The 27,896-nt window shown below is 42.9% G+C and overlaps 2 protein-coding genes across 2 annotated transcripts; one reads left to right on the forward strand and one right to left on the reverse strand.

Moving 5' to 3' along the window:
- Window positions 1–13,188: 13,188 nt before the first annotated feature.
- Window positions 13,189–13,536, forward strand: LOC139469614 (octapeptide-repeat protein T2-like). The gene has a single exon (XM_071251829.1). It carries the CDS (start codon window positions 13,189–13,191, stop codon window positions 13,534–13,536), a length of 348 nt encoding a protein of 115 aa, XP_071107930.1.
- A 3,991-nt stretch (window positions 13,537–17,527) lies between these two features.
- Window positions 17,528–27,547, reverse strand: LOC139468654 (growth hormone-inducible transmembrane protein-like). The gene is made up of 8 exons (XM_071250776.1): window positions 27,445–27,547; window positions 25,182–25,444; window positions 24,400–24,511; window positions 23,264–23,405; window positions 22,506–22,704; window positions 21,721–21,819; window positions 20,820–20,991; window positions 17,528–18,489 (listed from the first exon to the last, which is right to left on the reverse strand). The coding sequence occupies exons 2-8, from the start codon at window positions 25,387–25,389 to the stop codon at window positions 18,405–18,407; spliced, it is 1,017 nt and encodes a 338-aa protein (XP_071106877.1). The 5' UTR covers window positions 25,390–25,444; window positions 27,445–27,547; the 3' UTR covers window positions 17,528–18,404.
- Between the last annotated feature and the right edge of the window lie 349 nt (window positions 27,548–27,896).

A 27,896-nucleotide genomic window follows, 5' to 3' on the forward strand; every position in this document is an offset into this window, starting at 1 on the left:
CCCATGCTGACCATCCTCCTAATTGAGAGCTAATATAACAGTTTAGGTTGTTCGCAACGAGTCAACAGGTGTGCAGAGATAACGGTCGCGATAATCCTCATTACAAAGCAATACGATCTGATTCGTGCAGCCTGGCGTTTTCAAATGAAATATAAACTCACGACTCGAGAACAATTTTCTTTTTCAAGCATGCAAAAGTACTCATCAATAATTTTAAGGGGAGGTGGGGTAGCCTAGTGGTTAAAGCGTTTGCTCGTCATGACGAAGGCCCGGGTTGATTCCCCACATGGGTTCAATATGTGAAGCCCATTATTTGGTGTCCTTGCCGCTATATTGCTGACATATTAGTAAAAGCGGCGTAAAAACGTATTCACTAACTCATTTAATATTTTTTAGTACAGAATACAGGCCCTGTCAGACAGGTAGCCTAACCTTCCTGAAGATTACTGAAATTAAAAACGTCAACGCCAGAGAATAATAAGTCTCGATTATCTGCATATTTCATTGGGCGTAAAAGGCAAAATAGCAGTGAAGATAATATGAAAGGATCACTAAACATCCGTGACCACACCAGGTGATCGCGAAAAGGATAAGCATGTCTGTCCTGCCATACCAGTAGCAATCGTCATTTTCAAACAATTTACATCAAATGATAAGTATTGTTATGAAACCAAACAGCGGTGTTCCTGCCATACGACGTTGACCCATCAAGTATTGGGTTAGACAATCCAGTGACACAACAGCGCAATAGCTGATGAAAGTCGTCTGCGTATAAAGACAGAGATTCTGCTGCTTAGTAAAGAGACTAAGAGAGAAACGTTTAAGAAATATGTTCCTCTTGCAACACAGAGGTGGGGTGAGGTGAAATAGGGTTTAACATAGCATTCAAGATTACTGCACTTAATTAGCGACGTAAAGAAGCAGTTGAAAAGCTAAACGTTGGAAACAAATCGTAAAACCCAAAGTTGCAAGTTATTGGATCCGACAAAATCATCTTCAGTTACACCACAGCGTGTCAGAATAATTTGGGAGAAAAACACAGAACAGGTCTTCCATGATTACCACACAGGCTAAAACCACAGGCACGGTGATGGTAATGATAAGCAAAGAAGTCTTATCAGGACGAATCTCACCCAGGATCATAGAGTGTTTGCGAGCCCAGAGAACGCAACGAGCCACGCGGAAATGCTGTTAAGATGCCATTGGTCTGTTTTCACTATATGACGCATGTCTGATAAAAGTAGTCATCTTCTAACATACATACACTAAAAGGGATATTCCATTCCAAAATCCAAATGATCATATCAACGTAACTATCCTATCTTCAGAACCCATACAAATATGTTGCTAATGTGCTCTCATGTGGGAAAAACAATGATAAACCTCGCTGCTGTTCCTTGACAAATATAGTAAACCTCAAGAAAACCACCAATGATCAGTGCTCGAAGCTCGGATAGATCATCAGGAAGTAAATGTGTTCGAATAACGTGACATTTGTAGTTGTGTTCAAACCTGACATCATATCATGCCAATGTCTTTCATCCTTGTACAGTGTCCAGTAGCTGACTTGTTATCACTGTTTATCGATGTAGTTCCATAACGACTGTAATTCATATGAAGTCACTGCCGACATTATCGTAGTGTTTTTGCCATGTATCATGGATTAAGTTCATCGTTACAGGCATTTTTTTTAACCTTTTGCATTACTTATTTTTACAAATAATTGATCTTGCTTTTGCTATTACATTTCAAGAATTAGCATTGTTAATATAAGTGACAAAATTATTTCTATATTTATAAGAAAGCAGTATCATACATGCTTATGATACAGTCTGAATCGTAAATCGACTTTTAGGAGAGATTTGTTGTGGCTATGGAAAGGGGTTTTGTCCTTTTTAGCATACTACATATACATCCAGGTATACAAAGCACAAAAACATGCTACTTACTCAATACATGCAGGTAGGATCTGCCTACAGCTTAATGCATACAGGCAGGTGTGTAATGTAAAAACACTTCAAACATGAAGGTATAAAATGTACAAAGCATACATACTCCATACAAAACATATTCCATACATGCAGGTACAATGCAGAAAACATACTCCAGACATGTATGTATAAAATGCACAAAACATACTACGTACTCCATACATGCAGGTATACCCAAATACATGCATAAAACATAGTACATACTATATTAATGCAGGTATATGTTACACAAAATGTACATACTTATACTCATACATAAAATTCACAACACCTACCACATAACATGCACAAACCATACACTATGCATGCAGTTATACATCCACAAACATACACTATGCATGCAAACATAACATGCACAAACCATACACTATGCATGCAGGTATACATCCACAAACCATACACTATGCATGCAAACATAACACCCACAAACCATACACTATGCATGCAAACATAACATGCACAAACCATACACTATGCATGCAAACACAACATGCACAAACCATACACTATGCATGCAAACATAACATGCACAAACCATACACTATGCATGCAAACATAACCTGCACAAACCATACACTATGCATGCAAACATAACATGCACAAACCATACACTATGCATGCAAACATAACATGCACAAACCATACACTATGCATGCAAACATAACATGCACAAACCATACACTATGCATGCAAACATAACGTGCACACACCATACACTATGCATGCATACATAACATGCACAAACCATACACTATGCATGCAAACATAACATGCACAAACCATACACTATGCATGCAAACATAACACGCACAAACCATACAACATGCATGAATACATAACGTGCACACACCATGCACCATACATGCAGGTATAATATGCACAAACCATTCTCCATACATGCAGATAAAACATGCACAAAAACACACTACATGCAGGTATCAAATGCATAAAATGCACTACATACTACATTACTGCAGGTAGAGGATGCACAAAATACATGTTCCAGACATTCACAAAATTTAAATTCATGCAGGTATAAGATGCGCAAAACATAGTACATTCTAATAACAAACACACTCCGTACATACAGGTATTAAATCCACAAAACATTCTACGTGCGTGTAGAAGTAAAACGCTTAAAACATACTACATTCTCATTAATATATTTAATGCATGAATGTATACGATGCACAAAACATCTTACATACTCCATACAAGGGGTTATAACATGGAGAAAAGATGTTACACACGCAATGCATGCAGGAATTATATGCACACAAATGAACTATGCAATGCACAAAGATACGACAGGTATAAAATGCACAAATACATTACAGATTACATGCTACATGCATGCAGGAATTCGATGCATAAAATACATATACTATAACTCTGAAGAATAACCTCAGAGACAGCCTCCAGTGTCTGCAACAAGGTCAGTGTTAAACTCTGTTTACCAAGAATCTGTGTAGTCTGACTGTGCTAAGGTCATGCTAACACTATAGCCTGTCCAACTCCAATTGTCTAGCGTTTGTCTGAAAAGGCAAACTGACGTGTTTTGAGTGAATGAATTGGAGCAGCATCAATATTTCATTCTAGTTGATATTCTTCAGTTGATTGGGATTAACGAAGGAAACGCCAGCTGCCACTGCTACAAGATACATAATTACATAAAGAGGAGAAAACTGTTTAGGTTTTACAGCTAAACTCATTTCCCCCGGCTCATCCACTAATCTAATTGTGAAACAACAATTGTAAAAGTGTTTTTAATTTTCTTTTTCAACATAATTGCCCTGCTTTTCAATATTTTTGTCATATCGATAGTGAAGTTTTTCAATTCCAGTCAGGAAGAAGTTTTCTGAAGCCACCCTGTAAAATTAATTCAGCTTTGAGGTCACCGTTGTCGTCATTGCGCTTTCCACGAATGTGTTCTTTTAGTTTAGGAAACAGTTGGAAATCAATCGATGTCAGATTTGGCGAGTATGGAAGGTGAGGAAGCTCTTCGAACCCACATTTTCGCACAGCAGCTTTTGCAAGTCGAGTGGTGTGAGAAGAGGCATTGTCATGAAATAGTAGAACTCCAGCAGTCAGCATTCCTCGCCGCTGTTCTTTGAGAGAATCTCTCAGGCGATGAAGAAAATCAGCATAGTAGGCACCGGTAATCGTCTTTTGATTTTGCATCTCAGAATATAGTGGCCATAACTTTCTTCATTGATCATTAAGACTTGAATTTCCATGTTGCCGGAGAAGAGGAATGGTTCCATTCCATGGAATGACGTTTGATTCGGGATCATATAGGTAAAGCCGTGTTTCGTCACCCGTTACTAAACTCTTTTTGAATTTGACGAAATCCTCCTCAATAAGCTTTGAATTTTCTCTGGCAATGTCAGTTCCTTTTTCCTTAAGGTCAGAATTTAGAAGCTTTGGCACCCAATGAGCAGATATCTTATTCATCTGTAAATGTTCATGAATAATAGTTTCAATGGATCCATGTCTTCGACCTGCTCACGTACAACAATCTGTATCTGACATCTGACAGTATACGTTTTTCTGTCTTCTTGATTGAATCTTGATTTCTTGGGGAGTATTTTCCTCTAAAATCAAAAGCTTCACGACTGCTCGGTACTCGTTCTTTTTCCATTTCTGTGTCCATTTGGATCCCTATCACGTTCAACTGGATGTCACTACTATACACATGGCCTCAACAGACCAAATACACTTGCAATGAACTACTCAAACAATGTACTACATTGACTAGTTCACTTTGTTATGGCCCATAGTTGAATGCTAGTTAGGCTTAGAACTGTTGAACCAGCCCTAATAGTGATGAAAAGTGTATTCATGAATCACTGACAATTTGTGATTGTACCAGGTGTTCGAGAAAAGGGTAATTAAGTCTTGCTTTACCAGTAGCAACCGCCACTCAGACTGAACTCAACAATCCGGGGACTAATACCATGACCAATGATGCACGACGTCGGGGTACTTCACCACGCCATCAACAAAGTCACTGAATCTGACCATCCGATTCATTAATTAAGTGCCAGTGAATACGGAGGAGTGAAAACTGGAAAACTGGAGAAGATAGATATTGATCTAGGGTAAAATCTAAAAAATGTGACAGGAAGAATGCTGACTGTGAGTGTCAGTTGTCAGCAATATCTCAGCTCTATTTTCGTGGTGTTCTACAGGAGAATGCTGAGAAGCCATCAGCCAATACTTGAGCAACAATCAACGCCTACCGGATACCATCACCATGTTGTATTCCTTTACAACCTAGTTACACGTATATCGTTATAGCTTCATTCAGTCATTGGGACTGATCACAATTTGGAATACAGAAGCAGGAGACAATACTTAATGGTGAACAATTGACTCTCCTTTGCGTGTATTTGTGACTGGTGCCACCGGTGGGGCAGGATATGCTCACCTTTTCACGAACACCTAGTGTGATCACTATGTGATACCGATTTATAAACAAAAGATCATGATACAGTCGGAATCGTACAATCTGCTCAGGTATTGGCTGAGATTTCTTATGAATATGAAAGGGTTTTGTCGCTTTTAATTACAAGTTAGGTCCTTAATATGCCCAAATGTACGTGTCATGACATGAGCAACGAACTTCTCTGCTCAAGTGAGATGAACTCGTTTGGTCACACGTTGTAACCACCCTATCCTTATTTTAGCCAGTTCCTCAGGCAAATGTCCGTTACTGGAACCTATTCTTCCTTGGGTTCCCACGGAACTATAATAACAGGAGAGAAAGAAGTCTGCTAAAACTAAAGTGGCGTGAAACTCAATTCATTCAGATGAAGCCGTGGCCCGCCGTGATATTGCTGGAATATTGCTAAAAGCGACGTAAAACAAAACTCACTCACTCATGTAGTCATGATGGCAAGTGCGTCAAATAATATCTATCGGTTATAATGAACACAGTGAACACTGTGGGTGTCAGTCAGGCCTCATCCAGGCCTCCCTTTAACACTGACCGGCAGTTGTGACGACCAGATTCATACATTGAACATTGCACTGTAAAGAGAGAAACATTCTATATTCTTACAACTGATTGGGAATATAATAAAAGCGCGTATTTTGTGTTTGTTTGTTGTTTAACGCCGCACTCAACAATATTCCAGCTATATGACGGCGGTCTGTAAATAATCGAGTCTGGACAAGACTTTCAAATGATTGACATCATGAACATCGATCCACGCAATTAGGATACCATGACATGTATCAACCAAGTCAGTGAGCCTGGCCACCCGATCCCTAATCGCCTCTTACGACAAGCATGGTCGCCTTTTACGGCAAGCATGGGTTGCTGAAGACCTATTCTACCCCGGATCTTCACGGGTTGTGTATTTTGGGAGAAAAGTGAACATATTGTTTCACCGGCGACATATAAATGATGAAGTCTGGACCAGGTGAACCAGTGTCTCAAACATGCATCGATCCATGTCAGTGGATTTGGTTGAGCCACCTTACAGATTAAGTCTAGCAGCAAAACGCCAACCATAATGACGCGTTTTGTTGGTATTGGGGTGGGGGGGGTGGGGGGGGTGGGGGGTGGGGGGAGAGAGGTTCCATATCGTACCAGCTAATTGACTATACATTAAAGGTACCGCCATTCAGTTGCCTACAGCATCACATGCACAAGAATACTCAGAGATAATTATAGATAAATGGCTTACAGGGTAACCTCCAGCTTTCGTGCAAGTCGATGTTCTGTCTAATCCCCCAGTAGTACACGGAGTCAAGGCTGACAAAGGACATATTCGTTATCCGATTTCTCCGAGAAGGTTTAATCACAAGTGCTACACGATATGGCTGCTGGTCAATGCTGACGCGAACTTCCAGGCCGCTCGTTGGCTGATTGGATGGATAAACAGACTAACAGGTCGTGATTCCTCACCTTCACGAGAACGTTCCATACACGTGGCGCGTCATGCAGTTGAGATTCCCACACGTGGAAGATTCTGGAGAATTCCAAGAAGGCTGTATGACTTTCTGATGCAATGGAGATGCAGTGCAATGATGGAATGGAGTTGCGACTGAGGGGATCAAATTTTGAAAACAAATGAAGCGCTATGAGCCGATTGTGGAAAAGTCACCGTTAAACATAATTGACCAATAATTAGAGTGAGTGAGTAAGTTTGGTTTAAAGCTGCTTTTAACAGTATTCCAATTATATCGCGGAGTGTCAGCTTAATATGGGAGGAAAGCCCGAAGTGATGCAGGTCTTAGACGTTTACCACTTCGGTGAAACCCACGAGCACGGGTATGGTGCTGACAAACCTAGAAAATGAACCGGGGCGAACCGGTATTCGAACCCACAATCATAGGTTTCTGGCGTGCCCAAGGGACGCAACTCTGCACATCGAGTCGCGTTGCCTTAGACGACTGGGCCACCCGTGCCCCCACCAATAATTAGAAACATGGAGTATATTTCAAAAGAACCAGTACGATGCTGTATTATTTTTCTGAATTTCTCGACCAGTTTTCTTATTAACTCTGTGCGGTCGGGTAGCCTAGTGGTTAAAGCGTTCTCTCGTCACGCCGAAGACCCGGGTTCGAATCCCGACACGTTACAATATATGAGGCCTAGTATCCGGTTTCCCCCGCCGTGATATTGCTAGAATATTGCTTAACGTGGCGTAAAACCATACTCACTCGCTGACTCATTGGTTTTAGAAGGCAAGCAAAGGTCGGTCTCATGACACCTCTTAAAATTATACGTTGCATAAAAAAAAGCACAAGCATATGATATACATGTAATACAAAATCGTTATTTCCAATTTTGTGAAAGAAAGTTCTTGTTTAACTATTTAGCAACACGAGTTACTATAATATCATTCAACTGAGACTCGTTGTCTTCTACTTTGCTTCAACTAAATGGCTTGGCAGTTAAAACTTCTTCTCCTATTATCATTAACTTTGACGAAAAACGCGTGGCTCCAGTGGGATTCTAATTAACGTACCGAAGGCTAACCAATATAGTATCATGGCACTGCGACACAGGGGAATTTTTTTAACATTATCTAGATAACACTATATGTCATTCCACACACTGAAGCGTTTCAATAAAAAAACCTTTTCATTTCTTTATTAGGACTATGTTTGCATGTAACAGACCGATCAAAATGGACATGTAATATTAAAGTGATTGTCAAATGTGCTCGACCTGGTCCTATATGAATTGTATACTGGCCCCTGGAACATGTATTTCATAACCGGGGTCGCCAAAGAGTCACGTGCGAAAGGTGTGGGAAACACGTGAATTTAGTAGAGACGATTCAGATAGAGTTCTCAAACATTGTTCAAATACGATTTCGAAACAATAGTATTTCAATATATTTCTGGTGAGTTTCTCGGAATGTTGTCCATTGTTTGAGTAGGTTGGATCACACTGACCCCTAACGTCTAATCGTTCAATGGTTGAAGTCGTTTGCGACTGGACTTGCCATTTCAACGATTAATTACCAGGGCCTACTAGCACAAAGAGATCTTAGTGCTTAGATCTTAGACTACCGTAAGCCAATGCCAAGTATGGGAGTTACGTTCATCTCAGCGCTAAGATCGCTTTGTGCATGTGAGTCCAGGTTCTCGTTCATTAACCTATAACGTTAACGCTTACAGAAATGGATATTGAAGATTGGCCGGTATACCTAAATGATGTAAGGTTTTTAAATTAGCAATGTGAACACTATATTTTGTCATGTATTGACAAAGGTGTACATATATGACACTATATCCCCAAACAATATGTTCCACCAAAATGTAGTATTGATGAAAAGATGCAGCGCCTGGGCTGAACCCATCTTGTCCTCATCAAATGATTAGATTGGGATTGATGGTGCTTGTTTTATACATCGCTTACTTTTCAACCGGCTTGGAATAAATTACCGGGAAAAGAAAGTATACACATAAATATTGGATTTGACCCCAAAAATTACTTACGAAGACGTTACGAGGCTGAAAACTGACGCCGAAGCACTGACAAATTTAAGGTCCAAAACTCAACTATGCTTTTTTCACTATTTGTTTATACGAGAGACGTTATTTTCTTGTGTTACAAGAATAATCAAGCGAGGTATTGGCACGTTTCCATTGTTACAATTGAACTCAAACATAAATAGACCCGTGAAGATCCGGGGTAGAATAGGTCTTCAGCAACCCATGCTTGCCGTAAAAAGCGACTATGCTTGTCGTAAGATGCGTCTAACGGGATCGGGTGGTCAGGCTCGCTGACTTGGTTGATGCATGTCATCGTATCCCAATTGAGTGGATCGATGCTCATGATGTTAATCACTGGATTGTCTGGTCCAGACTCGATTATTTACAGACCGCCGTCGTATAGCTGGAATATTGCTGAGTGCGGCGTTAAACAACACACAGACAAGCAAATCAAACATAAATAATTTGCCAATTTGAAATCAGACCAATCTTCACGGCTTGAGATCACGACTGACGCTAAATAACAAATTTTATTACAAAACAACAACCAGCTTCTGGAAATCATCACAGTCAATGTCAAAAAAGAAATCGAAAAAAGAACATTTGGCTGTGAGACGAAACAAGCTCTCATCTCGCAGATGCAGCAATTCATGGTATTTTTCGGCTTATGAGAGGGCCTGGAAGCGATTATACCCGCCATTGACTCTGCGTGTCATAAAAATGTAATACTTTCCTTGATTTTAATGCATTTTCAGCACCCACGCGTAGAAAGAAGACTGCTGTGAAAGTGTGCTAATGTGCAGTTCAATGCTGTTTGTCTGACTGGCCCCCTGTTGGCATTTCAAGGCCTGCTTGGTAGACGTTCACGTAAAAGCGCGAAAAACGTCTCGTCACGTGACACGTTTATATATCGACATCACTATTTCTTCCGCCGATATCAAAGAGTGATCAAAAGTGTACCTCAAATCCGACGAGCGGGGAAGCGGGGAAGAGGGGCAGAGAACAGGGAAGAGAGGCAGAGAACAGGGAAGAGGGGCAGAGAACAGGGAAGAGAGGCAGAGAACAGGGAAGAGAGGCAGAGAACAGGGAAGAGGGGCAGAGAACAGGGAAGAGAGGCAGAGAACAGGGAAGAGAGGCAGAGAACAGGGAAGAGAGGCGGAGAGATGGGAAGAGAGGCAGAGAACAGGGAAGAGAGGCAGAGAACAGGGAAGAGAGGCAGAGACCAGGGAAGAGAGGCGGAGAGATGGGAAGAGAGGCAGAGAACAGGGAAGAGAGGCAGAGAACAGGGAAGAGAGGCAGAGAACAGGGAAGAGAGGCGGAGAACAGGGAAGAGAGGCAGAGAACAGGGAAGAGAGGCGGAGAGATGGGAAGAGAGGCAGAGAACAGGGAAGAGAGGCGGAGAGATGGGAAGAGAGGCAGAGAACAGGGAAGAGAGGCAGAGAACAGGGAAGAGAGGCAGAGAACAGGGAAGAGAGGCAGAGAACAGGGAAGAGAGGCAGAGAACAGGGAAGAGAGGCGGAGAGATGGGAAGAGAGGCAGAGAACAGGGAAGAGAGGCGGAGAGATGGGAAGAGAGGCAGAGAACAGGGAAGAGAGGCAGAGAACAGGGAAGAGAGGCAGAGAACAGGGAAGAGAGGCGGAGAACAGGGAAGAGAGGCAGAGAACAGGGAAGAGAGGCGGAGAACAGGGAAGAGAGGCAGAGAACAGGGAAGAGGGGCAGAGAACAGGGAAGAGAGGCAGAGAACAGGGAAGAGGGGCAGAGAACAGGGAAGAGAGGCAGAGAACAGGGAAGAGAGGCAGAGAACAGGGAAGAGAGGCGGAGAACAGGGAAGAGAGGCAGAGAACAGGGAAGAGGGGCAGAGAACAGGGAAGAGAGGCAGAGAACAGGGAAGAGAGGCAGAGAACAGGGAAGAGAGGCAGAGAACAGGGAAGAGAGGCGGAGAGATGGGAAGAGAGGCAGAGAACAGGGAAGAGAGGCGGAGAGATGGGAAGAGAGGCAGAGAACAGGGAAGAGAGGCAGAGAACAGGGAAGAGAGGCAGAGACCAGGGAAGAGAGGCAGAGAACAGGGAAGAGAGGCGGAGAACAGGGAAGAGAGGCAGAGAACAGGGAAGAGAGGCGGAGAGATGGGAAGAGAGGCAGAGAACAGGGAAGAGAGGCAGAGAACAGGGAAGAGAGGCAGAGAACAGGGAAGAGAGGCAGAGAACAGGGAAGAGAGGCGGAGAACAGGGAAGAGGGGCAGAGAACAGGGAAGAGAGGCAGAGAACAGGGAAGAGGGGCAGAGAACAGGGAAGAGGGGCAGAGAACAGGGAAGAGAGGCAGAGAACAGGGAAGAGAGGCGGAGAACAGGGAAGAGAGGCGGAGAACAGGGAAGAGAGGCGGAGAGATGGGAAGAGAGGCAGAGAACAGGGAAGAGAGGCAGAGAACAGGGAAGAGAGGCAGAGAACAGGGAAGAGGGGCAGAGAACAGGGAAGAGGGGCAGAGAACAGGGAAGAGAGGCAGAGAACAGGGAAGAGAGGCGGAGAACAGGGAAGAGGGGCAGAGAACAGGGAAGAGAGGCAGAGAACAGGGAAGAGGGGCAGAGAACAGGGAAGAGAGGCAGAGAACAGGGAAGAGAGGCAGAGAACAGGGAAGAGGGGCAGAGAACAGGGAAGAGGGGCAGAGAACAGGGAAGAGAGGCAGAGAACAGGGAAGAGGGGCAGAGAACAGGGAAGAGAGGCAGAGAACAGGGAAGAGGGGCAGAGAACAGGGAAGAGGGGCAGAGAACAGGGAAGAGAGGCAGAGAACAGGGAAGAGAGGCGGAGAACAGGGAAGAGAGGCGGAGAACAGGGAAGAGAGGCGGAGAGATGGGAAGAGAGGCGGAGAACAGGGAAGAGAGGCGGAGAGATGGGAAGAGAGGCAGAGAACAGGGAAGAGAGGCAGAGAACAGGGAAGAGAGGCAGAGAACAGGGAAGAGGGGCAGAGAACAGGGAAGAGGGGCAGAGAACAGGGAAGAGAGGCAGAGAACAGGGAAGAGAGGCGGAGAACAGGGAAGAGAGGCAGAGAACAGGGAAGAGAGGCGGAGAACAGGGAAGAGGGGCAGAGAACAGGGAAGAGGGGCAGAGAACAGGGAAGAGGGGCAGAGAACAGGGAAGAGGGGCAGAGAACAGGGAAGAGGGGCAGAGAACAGGGAAGAGAGGCAGAGAACAGGGAAGAGAGGCAGAGAACAGGGAAGAGGGGCAGAGAACAGGGAAGAGAGGCAGAGAACAGGGAAGAGGGGCAGAGAACAGGGAAGAGGGGCAGAGAACAGGGAAGAGGGGCAGAGAACAGGGAAGAGGGGCAGAGAACAGGGAAGAGGGGCAGAGAACAGGGAAGAGAGGCAGAGAACAGGGAAGAGAGGCAGAGAACAGGGAAGAGGGGCAGAGAACAGGGAAGAGAGGCAGAGAACAGGGAAGAGGGGCAGAGAACAGGGAAGAGGGGCAGAGAACAGGGAAGAGAGGCAGAGAACAGGGAAGAGAGGCAGAGAACAGGGAAGAGAGGCAGAGAACAGGGAAGAGAGGCAGAGAACAGGGAAGAGAGGCAGAGAACAGGGAAGAGAGGCAGAGAACAGGGAAGAGAGGCAGAGAACAGGGAAGAGGGGCAGAGAACAGGGAAGAGGGGCAGAGAACAGGGAAGATGGGCAGAGAACAGGGAAGAGAGGCAGAGAACAGGGAAGAGGGGCAGAGAACAGGGAAGAGAGGCAGAGAACAGGGAAGAGGGGCAGAGAACAGGGAAGAGGGGCAGAGAACAGGGAAGAGGGGCAGAGAACAGGGAAGAGAGGCAGAGAACAGGGAAGAGGGGCAGAGAACAGGGAAGAGGGGCAGAGAACAGGGAAGAGAGGCAGAGAACAGGGAAGAGGGGCAGAGAACAGGGAAGAGAGGCAGAGAACAGGGAAGAGAGGCAGAGAACAGGGAAGAGAGGCAGAGAACAGGGAAGAGGGGCAGAGAACAGGGAAGAGAGGCAGAGAACAGGGAAGAGGGGCAGAGAACAGGGAAGAGGGGCAGAGAACAGGGAAGAGAGGCGGAGAACGAGGACAAGAGGCGGAGAGATGGGAAGAGAGCCTGAGAGAGGGGAAGAGAGGCAGAGAGTGGGGAAGAGACCCGGAGAGATGGTAAGAGAGGCGGAGAGATGGTAAGAGAGGCGGGGGATGGTAAGAGAGGCGGAGAGATGGTAAGAGAGGCGGGGGATGGTAAGAGAGGCGGAGAGATGGTAAGAGAGGCGGGGGATGGTAAGAGAGGCGGGGAGCGGGAACGAGAGGCAGAGAGCGACGAGAGGCAGAGAGCGGGAACGAGAGGCAGAGAGCGACGAGAGGCAGAGAGCGGGAACGAGAGGCAGAGAGCGACGAGAGGCAGAGAGCGGGAACGAGAGGCAGAGAGCGACGAGAGGCAGAGAGCGGGAACGAGAGGCAGAGAGCGACGAGAGGCAGAGAGCGGGAACGATAGGCAGAGAGCGACGAGAGGCAGAGAGCGGGAACGATAGGCAGAGAGCGACGAGAGGCAGAGAGCGGGAACGAGAGGCAGAGAGCGGGAACGGTAGGCAGAGAGCGACGAGAGGCAGAGAGCGGAAACGGTAGGCAGAGAGCGACGAGAGGCAGAGAGCGGGAACGATAGGCAGAGAGCGACGAGAGGCAGAGAGCGGGAACGGTAGGCAGAGAGCGACGAGAGGCAGAGAGCGGAAACGGTAGGCAGAGCGCGACGAGAGGCAGAGAGCGGGAACGGTAGGCAGAGAGCGACGAGAGGCAGAGAGCGGGAACGGTAGGCAGAGAGCGGGAACGGTAGGCAGAGAGCGACGAGAGGCAGAGAGCGGGAACGATAGGCAGAGAGCGGGAACGATTAGACTAACATATAGTCTCTGAAATGAACATATCATACAGAAAATAAAAATCTAATAAAAAGGGAGCCCAGTGATTCTCTTCATTTTCAGACTGCAGTAATCTAGACTTGCCAAACATTATAGACTTGCATGGGCTGTAGTTGATATAAATGTATCAGGGTCTGTAAGACAGACTAGGGAACGATAGGCAGAGAGCGGGAACGATAGGCAGAGAGCGACGAGAGGCAGAGAGCGGGAACGGTAGGCAGAGAGCGACGAGAGGCAGAGAGCGGGAACGGTAGGCAGAGAGCGACGATAGGCAGAGAGCGGGAACGGTAGGCAGAGAGCGACGAGAGGCAGAGAGCGGGAACGGTAGGCAGAGAGCGACGAGAGGCAGAGAGCGGGAACGGTAGGCAGAGAGCGACGAGAGGCAGAGAGCTGGAACGGTAGGCAGAGAGCGACGAGAGGCAGAGAGCGGGAACGGTAGGCAGAGAGCGACGAGAGGCAGAGAGCGGGAACGGTAGGCAGAGAGCGACGAGAGGTAGAGAGCGGAGACGAGAGACGGAGAGAGGGGAGGAACGGGTTGAGTTGTACGAAGAGTGGGGTTAAAGGATGTACACTCTTACAAGAACTATGAGCATGGAGTAGACAAAACTGGATATGCCATTAATTTCAAACACCATATTAGCAATAAGTGAGTGATTAGGATTTTACGCCGCCTTGTCGCGGCTGTCACCTAGGTGTGGGAGGGTAGTTCAAGGTGATGCAGATCATAGTCATATGAGTTACCATGCCGCAGTTTAACATGGATACCACACTTAGACACAGTATACTGACTCCGAGCTGAGCTGACTCCAAGCCTCGGACCGTTTTATACAATTAATGTCTAGCATCAGGCAGAGAAACAACAAGTACCACCTTATAACGTCTTTTGATATAACGCGGGTATCGAACACCGGCTCTTCTGCTCTCCGGGCGGACGCTCTACCACTAGACCTTGGACTCGGTGCTCACAAGAAGTTTCAGGACATTTTTCAGAATGAGTGAGTGAGTGATCGAGTCTGGTTTCACGCCGCTTTTAGCAATATTCCAGACACTTCTGGGGGACACCAGAAATGGGCTTCACACATTGTACCCATGTCGGGAATCGAACCCGGGAGTTCGGCGTGACGAGTGAACGCTTTAACCACTAGGCTACCCGACCGCCCCCCTTTTCATAATAAAAGTTGTGGTCAGGGACGTGTGGAACATGTTTGGTGAAAATGACATTGAAATGTTCAGTTGATGATGAGATAAAAAGATTCCCAGTGACAACAGGACTTACGAAACCCTATAAGATATTCTACTAAAATAAAATTAAGGAACACCTTTCTTTCATATATGTATAGTTTATCTGGAATGCCAGTAATATGAAAGAATCGGGTGGTCTTTCACTTCTTTTGAGTAGTATATAAGCTAACATTGACATGTCAATGGAACCACGCAGCATGTATTGCCTGTCACGCAAGCTTTATCAGTCTTATATTGGTCGTGCTGGCTAGACAGGTCTTGATCCAAATGCTACATGACATGCATCTGATTAGCAAAAGCCGCGTTCGCCGTAGACTGGTGGTGATTGTTCATAAATCTTGTAGGGATGGGGAAATCCCTTTCATGGCTCCAGTAAAGCCGTATCCACGCAACATGTAAACAGCCAGGTCGAGACAGGTCAAGGCAGATAAACGAGTGGTCGATAGCACGAACAAAGACCTACGATGCTAATGGTGCGCGAGGACACAAAACCCACCAAGGCAATCAAATCTCCCTGCCTTTGTTCAAATATCCTGAGGGGCGGTTGGGTAGCCTAGTGGTTAAAGCGTTCGCTCATCACGCCGAAGACCCGGGTTCGATTCACGACATGGGTACGATGTGTGAAGCCCATTACTGGTGTCCCCCGCCGTGATATTGCTGGAATATTGATAAAAGCGGCGTAAAACCATACTCACTCACTCATTCAAATATCCGTGAGTAGGGAAACATTTTCTGTCCCTTCCAGATCTCAGTTCTCACTACCGCTAAACAAAGCGCATCTTCCCGAAGCAAGGGAGTTAACTGACTATAAAAGTCCAGTTTCCACCCTTTCCGAACTAGGCTGGAATTATGGAGTTATACTTTGTCTGGACTAACGAGACTAGGCATAGTCCAATCAAAATCGTAAACAAATCGAAATCCGTGCAGATTTCGGTCGATTGCAGAATTTGCAATGCATGTATAGCGTCAAAAGATATTTTCCAAATCTTTTAATGCTTTTAATCAAAATGCTTACGTGATTTGATGCACTTCTCGAAGTAAGACCAGTCTTATCACAATATAGATGTGGATTATTGATCAGATCGTCGTCACTAAGTGCCCCCGTTTTGTTTTAAGCAAATGCAAGAGATATGGGAGATGGAATTTGATTGGTCCAAAGGAGGGACATAGAAGGGACATAACTCGCACTAGCCACTGGTGGCGCTACGATCAAGGACAGAAATTCCAGCCTGGGTCGGCAAGGGTGGAAACTGGACTCTTATAGTCAGTTAACTCCCTTGCTTCGGGAAGATGCGGTAGCGGTAGTGATAAAATAATTTGATCACTTTGATTAAAAACATGAAAAGTATTGAAAAATATCTGTCGGCGCCCTGTTGACAATGCACATGCTTTGCAAATCCTGCAGGTTGAATTCCATGTTGTTTACGAACTTGATGTCTAGTTCGTTGTGCAATTGTGATTGGACTATGCATAGACTCGTTAGTCCAGCCGGAATGTAACTCCAGAATTCAAGCCTGAGATGACAAGGGTGGAAACTGGACTCTTACATTTAGTTATCTCCCTTGCCTCGGGAAGATGCCTGATGTGCGACCTGGCCACATTCTTGTCATGTAGGGAACCAAACCTGGGCCTTTGGTGTGACAAGTGAAAGCTTTATCCACTGGGCTACCCCACCTTCACCATAAACTCCTGACTCCAGTTAAAATTCATTGCGTTTGCAAAAATGCAATAGTTACTGATAATTCAAATAATGCAATGTGATTAAAACTAACTAAAATCATTAAACTGGAGGATTTGGGTCAGAGACATTTTCATACAAAGAACAAGTGAAACCATCTTCCACTTGCAGCAGAGAAACTTCAAGCAGCAATGTCTTGATAACTGGCAGGAGATTATCTCTCAGAAATCTCCTTCAAATGAAACTACACATAAAAGTTCTCATAACTTAACCTTGAATAATACATGTGTGAATAAAGAAAGTCACATGACACAAGATCAATTTTAGGATGCCCATTTGCTTAATCCCCAGGAATGGGCTACGATCTGTCCAAGCCCAGTTTATAAAATTCCCCAATTCAGTCAGACAACATTGCAATGTTACCAGAACAGTTAAAATGTTGCCAGTCCAGAATGTTTTAGACTAACAAGAAAAAGTAACAAAAGGGTAAACATAAACTGTTTATAATTAGTTCAGAAAACAACATTAAAACTGTTGGAATGTCAACATAGTTACTTCAACTCCCGATCATTGATGGTGCATTTTTTCAAACCTGACCGTTTGTCAGCATAATAGACCATCTCAGACTGTCAAGCAGGCAGGTATCTTAAACACTGCTGTTTTGAGTAACCATTTTGGGGGGGGGAACTTTTCAGCAGAAAATATTTGAAGCCTTAAGGGAAGCAACTCTGTGTCTACTATTACTAATATCAACAAATGAAAATGCAACACAGAAATTGTTTTATTCAAGTTATTTTATTAGTTTTTTTAAATATTGGTGTATTCATTCTCAAATAACGTAGAACTGGCATCTTTGAAAATTGATACTTTAATCCAGGTGGTTTTGATGACCTGTAAATGTTCACCTGACGGAGACGCAGAAAGATACCTGAAGATTTTCCAGTAGAGAAACACAAAAACCTTCTACAATGGATTAGGGCTTTCATAACACCTTTGTTGCGATGATGTATCGTGATGGTGGGAACATCATAGGATACACCAAGAGATACATGGTACACATCACAGGGAATGACTTGGGCTCAATCAGTGCATATTTCATCATGTTGTTCATAGACAACCATCAAACAAAGAACTCTTGAATATGTACCAGCAGAAAATTAAATTTTACAAACCATTGTCACACTCAAAACTACTACTCATTTACTGCGTGTATCAATACATCAGCTAAATAATCATGAACATATCATTATAGGCTTAATAAGAACATCAGTTTTCACTTTTAAACTTAAGTTTTTTTATATTTACTCTTGAGAAGTACAATCCCATAATCCTGTAAACCATTTGATAATAAACGATGCTTTCTGGAAGATATATCATCACTGGTAATGGTCATCTAAACATGGTAAAGATAACACAAAAAACAATGTTGAAACACTTGTAAACAATATGAACAATTCCCGCTGCAGTAATATCCTTGGGTTAAATGTATGTTGATTATTTTCTTAAATTGCTAAGTCAGCAGAGTTCTTGTAGTTCCTGACTTCTGTCACATGAGATGCAGCCAGTTCAACCAGGTGACACCACCTGCCTGGGCGGGTGTCCCATCTATCACAATGTCCAGCCAACACCTCAGTTCATTCACACACAAACTAAGCACCTGTTCACTTTTTTCGTCCCCCTCCACCAGAGAGGATCATCGCTATCCTGATGAAGATGTTCACAGTGTCCAGGTAGATTCCAATGCACCTGTAACAGAAGGAGTGAGTGCAATATTCCAGCTATATCCTAGCAGCCAACAGGCAACTGAGTCTGGACAAGACAAACCAGTGGTCATAGACAACAAACCCTGATACATATAGTGTGTGAGTGAGTTTTGTTTTCGCCGCTTTTAATATAACGACGGGGGACACCAGAAATGGGCTTCACACAATGTACCCATGTCGGGAATCGAACCCAGGTCTTCGGCCTGATGAGCGAACGCTTTAACAACTATGCTACCCGATCGCCCCTGATACATAAAGGCTACAACATACAGATTACTACATGTGTGGCTGTCAAGGAGGAGCTCTGAAACATTGTGACAAAGAATAAAACAAGTTGCTAAAAAGTGTCATGTATTCATGTTCTTTCAATTTCTAAATGCCTATCAAAGACTTCATGTGGCTGTCTGATACCATTTTACTTACAATGAGTTGTTTCAAGATGTATCTAACAAGCGAAAGCAAGCTGTGAGATAAATGGTATCTGACAGGCCTGATGGCAGTACCGTAATCTGTTTCTTACACAAACTAAAATCTCACAATTTTAGCATTGATGCATATTTCTCATAGTTTGTCTGTTCTCACAGTAGCAGTGATGATGCATGGAGATGTCATCCGGACTACTTATTTCTAGTGTTACCCTCCACACAAAAAATTCGCCATATCTGTGGATTATCAAGGTACTGTTGATAAGGTTGATAAGGTTAATAAGGTTGATAAGGCAAACTAGACGAAATCCAAGAGAGTTTATTAATATTCTAAAACAATAAAGTTTTCTCACAGACTGAATTCAACTGAAGTACGGTTATCTTATAAATGAATTACAATCAGGAAAGTAGTCTATCATAATCTGACCGCAGGTCATCACCATGGAGTAGCCAATCACTGGCCTGGAATTTGATCTCACACATATGTTTGATACCAGTTATCTCAAATGGGTTTCTCACCCACAGGTGTGTATAAAACAAAGTCCCAATCATTGTTTCTGTGACAACCTGATAACTGGGGATCTATTCCAGCTTTAGAAATTGGTTTTATAAGACTAGCCAAGAGGACTAGTGGAAACTTTATTTCACTAGTCCTCAGAGTATTCAGCTAGTGCTGCTTGAAGAAAACAAAAATGGTTACTATGTTTACATTTTCTATCAGTTTTATTCAGTGCCAGTTTGTAGCCAGATTGACGCATTGAGAACTGTTTCAGAATCATACCACTCAAATGCTAGTATTCTATGAGGACTACCATCGTTGGAGTTTTATTTGTCCTCAGAACAATTTAGTAGTCTTTTAGCTCATTGTCAAATTTACTTTATTTTCATGGGTAGCAATTTGCGTACTCAAAGTAACTTTGGTCAGACATGACAGCCTATGTACACATGTGTATAAGTCTTATATATGCAGAAATAGGCATCTTAGAGAACATGGCAAACATAATTTACGAATGACCTTCACTATGACGTTAACAGCATAGATAGGTAACACAAGACCTTTTGCAATATCTGCCCCACCCTAAGCTGCTAAGGAAGACAGGTACAAATTTCATTAACCTACAGTAAGTTCTTCTCAAGTTTGGCAACAAACAAACCATTTTCAAGACGATGACCTTGAGGATAACATTGACCATTGACATGATGTGTATTCAAATTGACATTATATGTAATGGTGAAAATGCCAATATTTTATTGGCTATGACCTTTAAGATGACCTGGGTCTACTTGCACAAAGCAATCTTAGCACTAGGACTATCTAAAGTCTATGTCAGAGTATGGGCGTTACTATCATCATAGCACTAAGATCATTTTGACTTTGACTTAACCTTGACATGTATTCAAAAAACACAAGAACATCCTAAAGACATATAGAATATCTGCAGAAAAAGGAGTTGTAAGGAAGATATTCACAATATGCAAATTTCAGTGATCTACAGCAAATCCATTTCAAGGTTAGGTAAGGTCTTGAGGATAACCTTGACCCCTGACATGTCAAAGTGTCAGGGTGCTGTTGTAAAAAGCGATATCAGCGCTAAGGTGATCATAACTCCCATACCTTAACATAGACATAGGACAGTCGTGGTGCTAAGGTTGTTTTGTACAACAGCACCCAGGACTATAATTGAGATATGCCTTATAATCCGAAGATTTCCAAGCACCCTGTGGTTCTAAAGACAAAGGTTAGGTTATTGTAGGTGCTCAAATTCACCATCCCAGTTTATGTGGCTGCTTCAGAATACAGAAATTTCCCGTGTTTATCATAGCAACATCATGTCCAATTCAACCATGTTTTAAAACAAATTGATACCTTGACCAAATTTCTACTTACGCATTAACTGGGTCATATTTGCGAGCAGCATATGTGGGATATGTCTCGGCATTCCTGATGATTTTCTGACTGTCATAGAGCAGGAACATACTGAAGAGCACCAGGCCACCGTACACACTGATGGAGTACAGCCCCGCCCCCAGCGCTGTAGATGGTGGCAGGAACATCCCTCCTGAAGCGATGAAATACAAACATCAGTAAACATTTCTCACAGTGCTAGTCAAGTCTCTTGACCATAAAAATGGAGAAAAAAAAATTAAGCATCTTAAAATCCTTTCTGGCTCGCCTTCATTTTTTTACAACACAAAATCTAATGTTTGTTTGTTTGTTTGTTGTTTAACTCTGCACTCACCAATCTACCAAGCTACATGACGGCAGTCTGTAAATCATCAAGTCTTGACCAGAGCTAATGAAATATATGTACATATACACCTTGACAAGAAAAAGTTTAGAACCCACATGGTATTGGAAACAAAATCTATGAAACCGCATCTTTCAAAGAGTTTGTCACATACCATTTTGATTTTCACTTCAAATCATAGCATTGTACATAATTCAAATTTGTGCACATCAATACACTTGAAGTCACAATACAGGGTAGATAGTCATTATCTAACTACTATTTCTGAAACAACGTACACTTTTAGTGGCCGATTCCCTTTCCAAGCCAGGAATTGGTACCACGTTTGATAATGTCAATAATTCTTCCAATCATGTCTCTAGCTTATAGCGCTACACACTGGCTCCACCAAATTGTCTGCATTAATCGATATGATATCATACCTGTATGTATTAGAAACCATACAGAACTCCTTAGGGATATATATTGCTCAATCGTTGGAATAGAATCTGGACGAAACACTTTTTGGGTAGGGTCCCAATTCCAAGGGAGACAACTCACCAATGGAGGAAGCAAACACAACTCCAAGTCCGATAGCTAAGGGGCCTCCCATGTTGAGGAACTTTTCACTTGGGGCACACATTGCCACAGTAGAGAGAGCTGGAACACACAGAAGACAGATAATGAATTATGGTTGCATTCTGCTTATCTTAAGCTTGTAGAATCAGTAGGCTCATATGACAATAAACGTGGATGATTCAATTCCTTCCGTAAGATGATGTGCAAGTGGTTCAGGCATAAAAATGTCATCATCAGCTGTATTCCAGGCATAAAAGTCCCTACAGGTGAACCACCTGAACTCAGTTGTAGTCGCTTTACTCTCTAATCTCACATCATTTGGGACTTTGTCATGTTGTCCTTATATTCTTTCTTTGACATTCCAGGCCAAACATTTCACAGTGATTCCAAGCAATGATTAATGAGTGAGTGAATGTTGTTGAACAATGTTATCAGCATCATTCCAGCTATATCAGATGTAAATATCTAACTATCTTACAAGAAGAATAGGTAATTGAGGACCAATTTTCTACCCTGGCATCTATCCTGGGATTCAAACTCAGCAATATTTCAGCTACATTATGACATCCAGGACCCAGACAATCCAGTGATTGATATTATGAGCAACAATCCAGGCCATCAAGCCATGATGACACTTAATGTACCAATCACCGAGCATCACAATCCACAAGTCGACTCCTTGCTCGGGACTTATTCTAATCTGGAATCCCCAAGGGGTACATGTTTTGAAGATATTAAAGCCCACCAACACTACAGCAATCACATACCTCCCACCAAGCCAGCTGTGTACCAGGCCGCGCGGATCAGCAGTGGGCCCCCCAACATGGTGATCGGGGCTATGACTGCTCCAACCACACCGCTGTAGCCGATCCAGGCCAGCTGCTTCATCCCAAACCCTTCATTATAGGGGATGGACCGGCACACCATGCCTGCTCCTATCATAGCTGCAAACGTTGCTCCTATAGCCTGACAACATACCAGATTATAAGGTGAGGGGAAATGGGCTGTAACATGCATTTAAGATTACTGTACTCATATAGTGTGTGTGCGTGCGGGCGGGCGTGCGTGTTGAAAGTTCTCGGCATGGATTGAAAGTTCTCGGCATGGATTGAAAGTTTTCGGCATGGATTGAAATCTTGGCATGGATTGAAAGTTCTTAGAATGGATTGAAAAATCTAAGCATGAACTGAGAGTACTTAGAATGGATTGAAAGTTCTTACGCAAGAATAAAAAGTTCTTGGTATGGATTGAAAGTTCTTGGCATGGGTTGAAAGTTCTTAGTATGGATTGAAAGTTCTATGCATGGATTGAAAGTTCTCAGCTTGGATCAAAAGTTTGATGCATGGATTGAAAGTTCTCAGCTTGGATCGAAAGTTCTTGGCATGGATTGAAAGTGCTTGGCATGGATAGAAAGTGCTTGGCATGGATTGAAAGTTCTTAGCATGGATTGAAAATTCTTAGCATGGATTGAAAGTTCTTAGGCATTGATTGAAAGTTCTTGCATGTTCTTCTGTTATCAACTCACCATCCAGGAGTTCTTCATCATCATTCTCATCATGGCAGGGTTGCGACTGACAGCCACTGCGGACAGAGCTGTGATGGCCACACTCCCACCAAAATACATGTAGGTCGCTCGGATCCTCTTCTTCACTTCCTCAGGCCATAGGCTGCAGATATAGAGCACATTGATAATGATAACAATAATCATAATAATAATAACCATAATATGTACTTTCAAACAAAACAATCCTTCTGGTTCAGGGTTTGACACGCTTCTAATGTTCCAATATATCTAATTCTTTGATACCTTTAAATCATGTTTTATATGACAAAGTCTACATATGCTTGTGTAGTTCAAATATCAATATTAAATTTGAAATGAAATATGACTCATTAGAAGGCTAAGTTGGAGTTTTGAACATTTTGGTTTGGCTCATCACCATGATCTGACAAACAACAACTGAGAAACAACAGCTTGAGTGAGCGTGGTTTTACACTGCCTTTAGCATATTTAGCAACATTCCAGCAGAAATGGGCTTCACACATTGTACGCAGTTGGGGAAAGGAACCTGTGTCTTTGGCACTACAGGTGAATGCTTTAACTACTAAGCTACCCAATCGTCCCAGAGAAACAAGATTTTGAAGGAAGTTCAAGTGTTGGGTCAGAGACAGTCATGAATATTGGTTTGTATGTTTGTTGTTTAATGCTTCACGCAGCAATATACCAGCTATATGACTATGGTCTGTAAATAATCAAGTCTGGACCAGACAATCCAGTGATTGACATCCGGAGCATCGATCTATGCAACTGGGACACAATGACAATGACATGAGTCTGATCATGAATATTGGCAACACTGTATACGTTGTCTGTTCAAATCACTCAGAGTTAATTTGTGAATTTAGTGTAACCATGGTAACTCCACTTTGAACAGTATTTTAGTAATCTCAGCTGCGGGAGAAAAGCCTCAAATGATACAGTGTACCAAGGTCTCGTGCTGACAAACCAAGGATGATAGGAAGTCAAATAGTGGATATTGACTCGGACCAGATAAAGGGAGGCAACTCTACATTAGTAAGGGAGACAATTCTGCAAAGCAAATTATTGCCTTTGGCAAACTGTGCCAACATATCATAGAGTGATATGAAGAAAGTACATACACAGATCTGTCAATGGCTCCGACTTCATTGGACATGCCTAGACCATAGTAGCACAGTGCACCGAGGCCAACCAGAGATGCGCCGGCCACAACACCTCGCCCAATGCTAAAGGCTGCAATAAATATACATAGATATTTGGTAAAGATGACAATTGCATTGATTACCTGTATTCAATTTCATCTTCTTACACTAAGTAACAGTAATGTCACAGTGTCCCGTTGAATGTCTTCATACACATGTCTCTAGTTAGGGAAAAGTAATGTAAAGGGACACTGGGCTCAATTGATTCAAGTCATCAATATAATACAAATTAAAACTTCCCACTATTTTCTATTGCACTCTTGACTTAAAAATTACTGGTACTCATTGATATTGACTGGTTTTTGTCCAGCAGAAAAGAGTACTTGCTGAACCCAATCTCTCTTGGTTCTCAGGCACTGCCCGCATCATCATTAAGTCTGCCGCACGTTTTGTTTATATTTCCATTTTCAAAAAGAAAAGAAATCCTAATACAAATGCGATCCAATATAGCATGCAGTAACTTCCCATTACATGCGCACAGCTTTACTGCATATCTCGTGTTATGGTCATGGCAGCAGTAGAAGATTGCATGCTTGTTTATGCTGGGAGGCCCTTTCCCAGGTTGATGGTACACATCTGTTTATTTGATTACATACTAGTTTGAACAACACATTGCCCGCCCGCTCGCTTTATATCTTCAAAAGTCATTGCCTGAGAACCAAAAATGTCTTATCATGATTATGACAAATAAACCACCATACCTGAATCCCCTGCAGGGGCCATTGCCATTTCTTTCAAACTGCGAGCCTTGGCACGCCGGCTGAGGCCAGATCTTGTTTGAGAGGCATAGTTCTGTACCCTGATGACGACACCTGGTCGGCTGGCTGATCGGGCTGTGGATTGTCCAAATGTTGTGACAAAGGCTGTCAGAGGGATCTTTCCCACAGACGCAAACCTTGCGGCTAGCATTGTTGCTTGTTGCTTTGTTGTTCTGTAGATGCCTTGATGATTGTATAACTGGAACCTGTACCATGTTTAAGAAAAGAATTTTTGCTTAAAATGCTTTTTGGGATCGAGAAGTGACTTCACCAGTTTTCAGCTTCAGTCTTTATTTGGAATAATAGGCCATACAGAATAACCATACAGAGATTTTGCTAGCGACAGATGTCATTAGGACATAATATTGGCTAAATTTGATAGGACACTGTTCTATATTATAATTTATTATCAAAACTGAAAAGTGTCATACAGTTTGAAATTGATTTTACAACACTTTGCAACATAATGAACTTGTTTCCTGCTATAAGCCAACAAAACATCAGTCAAAAACACTAATTTGACATGATGAGTGAGTGAGTGTCAGCAGTTTTATGGAAACAAGACTAAAAAGTAACACATGAAGTTGTACTGATATACATCCGTCATCAATACACATATCACAATATAACCTTTGCATATCAATACTTCCTGATACAGTCCCAGAAGAATTAATATATTATTATGTATATTATATCTACTACTTGCGGCATTTGGATGGACTGGTTTCCTATTTAAACCATGTCAACAGCACAAGCTTCATGCTGTTTACATTAACATTCCATAATATATAGGCAGTCTTGTTCATCCATCCACTCGCTAACTGAAGTCTGGATTATTTAAGAACATGTACCATTTGAAAAGTAAAAATGTAAATAATATTGGCTCCAATACATATTCCAAATGTATCTCAATACAGCTCTCCATACTGAGATATTGCAATATGATATATGTGCCAAAACGCCAACCCTAGTCATAGACTATCGCAACCCTGAGTAAACCATCAGTACTGTAAGGTGTAAACAAACCATGGATAATAATAATAATCAGTACGAATATGTCAACTTAATAAGTGATTGAGTGTGGTGTAATGCTGCTTTTATCAATGTTCAAGCAATATCATGGCTGTGGACACCAGAAACGGGCTTCACATATTGTACCATGTTGGAACTCAAACCCGGGTCTTCAGGGTGACAAACTTAACCACTAGGCAACCCAACCAACCCTCCATGATCAGTGAGTGAGCCCCAGCACAACTATTAACATCTGTAGTTGTTTCTCTCCATTTCCATCAAGACTTAACTTTGCTGTGAAATGCAGCAGGTTGGACCATGTTGGTGTTTAAGTCTTATTTGTCATGCACCTCACTGTTGCAGTTGCTTTAGCATATCTATATAATTATGTAAAACTATATGTAAAGAACACCGAAAAGTTTGCATTTGGCCTGTTTGTTCTTATTTAGGAAAACGTGCATTTGTTTACAGATTGGAGAAAAGTTGGCAAACATTTTAAGCCTAAACTCGTGGCGTGGTCACTGCAGCAGAACTTCTCTCGCGGAATAAGGTGGGCAGAGTCGAGTAAGCTCTGGGGTAAAAAGTAATTGTTTACGAGCAATGCTTTAAGAAGATCGACGTAATGTCCTTTAAGCATAGAAATAATATAACATGTTTATATTTTCTAATATCCTTCTATGACAGACTGTGAAGGGTAAGACATTAAATTCATATTTGACAAGTCCGAGGCTAAGTGAAAACTACCAAGACTACCGAGGACTTTCTTTTCAGTTGTTTGATTTGTCTGAAATGAGCGGACGAGTTACAAATTATTCAATGTGTCTCTGGTCTATCCATTCGCTAGCACAAATGGGATTTTTGCCCAAATTATAAAACAAAACCTCATGATCTGTTGATATTGGAGCCAGTACGGCCGTAGTTTACACTCTCACATATAAAGCAGAGATGACGAGCTAGTCTCGAGATACCTGATGAAATCACAACTTGTAAGCGATCTCCACTAGTGTCAGCTGGTGCTACTAGCAGGCTAGTTGATGTTCCATGTTGTAGACCACATTTTACCTTTGAATGTCACCAAATGAAATATCTTACGCGGATCAAGGACAAACTCAAGGACTTTATGTGAGCGTACAATTATCACAAACACACTGATCCAGGGTAGAGCCGAAACTATACAGACACACTGACCACTTACGTAAAATGTGTACGAAATCCGAAAATCCTCGACCTGGAAACTGACGAAATAGTTATTAAGTTTTACATGTTCTCTGCGATGACGAAACCTACGGTTTATAGAGACAGAACCAAGCTAAAGCGCATATTTATACAGAGACGGAGCCCAGCTGCCAAGTTAACCGGAAATGGTGAAAACAACATGGGAACGTGGGTAGAGATTGCGCTCCTGGGCGACGCTTTGTTTTTCAAGATGATTCTACCTAGTGTTCGTTTATTTAATGATACTGACACAATCTACGTCAAAGAGCCTCACCCACTTTAGTCGACCCTTTCAACAAGCAAAGTCTACTTGGGACTAAAACCCATCAATAATATCTACACTGTCGTTTGTCCTATTTATGTAATGATGCTGGCACGGCTCGTACGTGATATACTTAGTTCACGGATTTATAAAATACATCTGCACATATT

Source organism: Haliotis cracherodii, unplaced genomic scaffold (assembly GCF_022045235.1).
Source record: "Haliotis cracherodii isolate W230 unplaced genomic scaffold, xgHalCrac1.p SCAF_2, whole genome shotgun sequence".
NCBI classification, from domain to species: Eukaryota; Metazoa; Mollusca; class Gastropoda; order Lepetellida; family Haliotidae; genus Haliotis; species Haliotis cracherodii.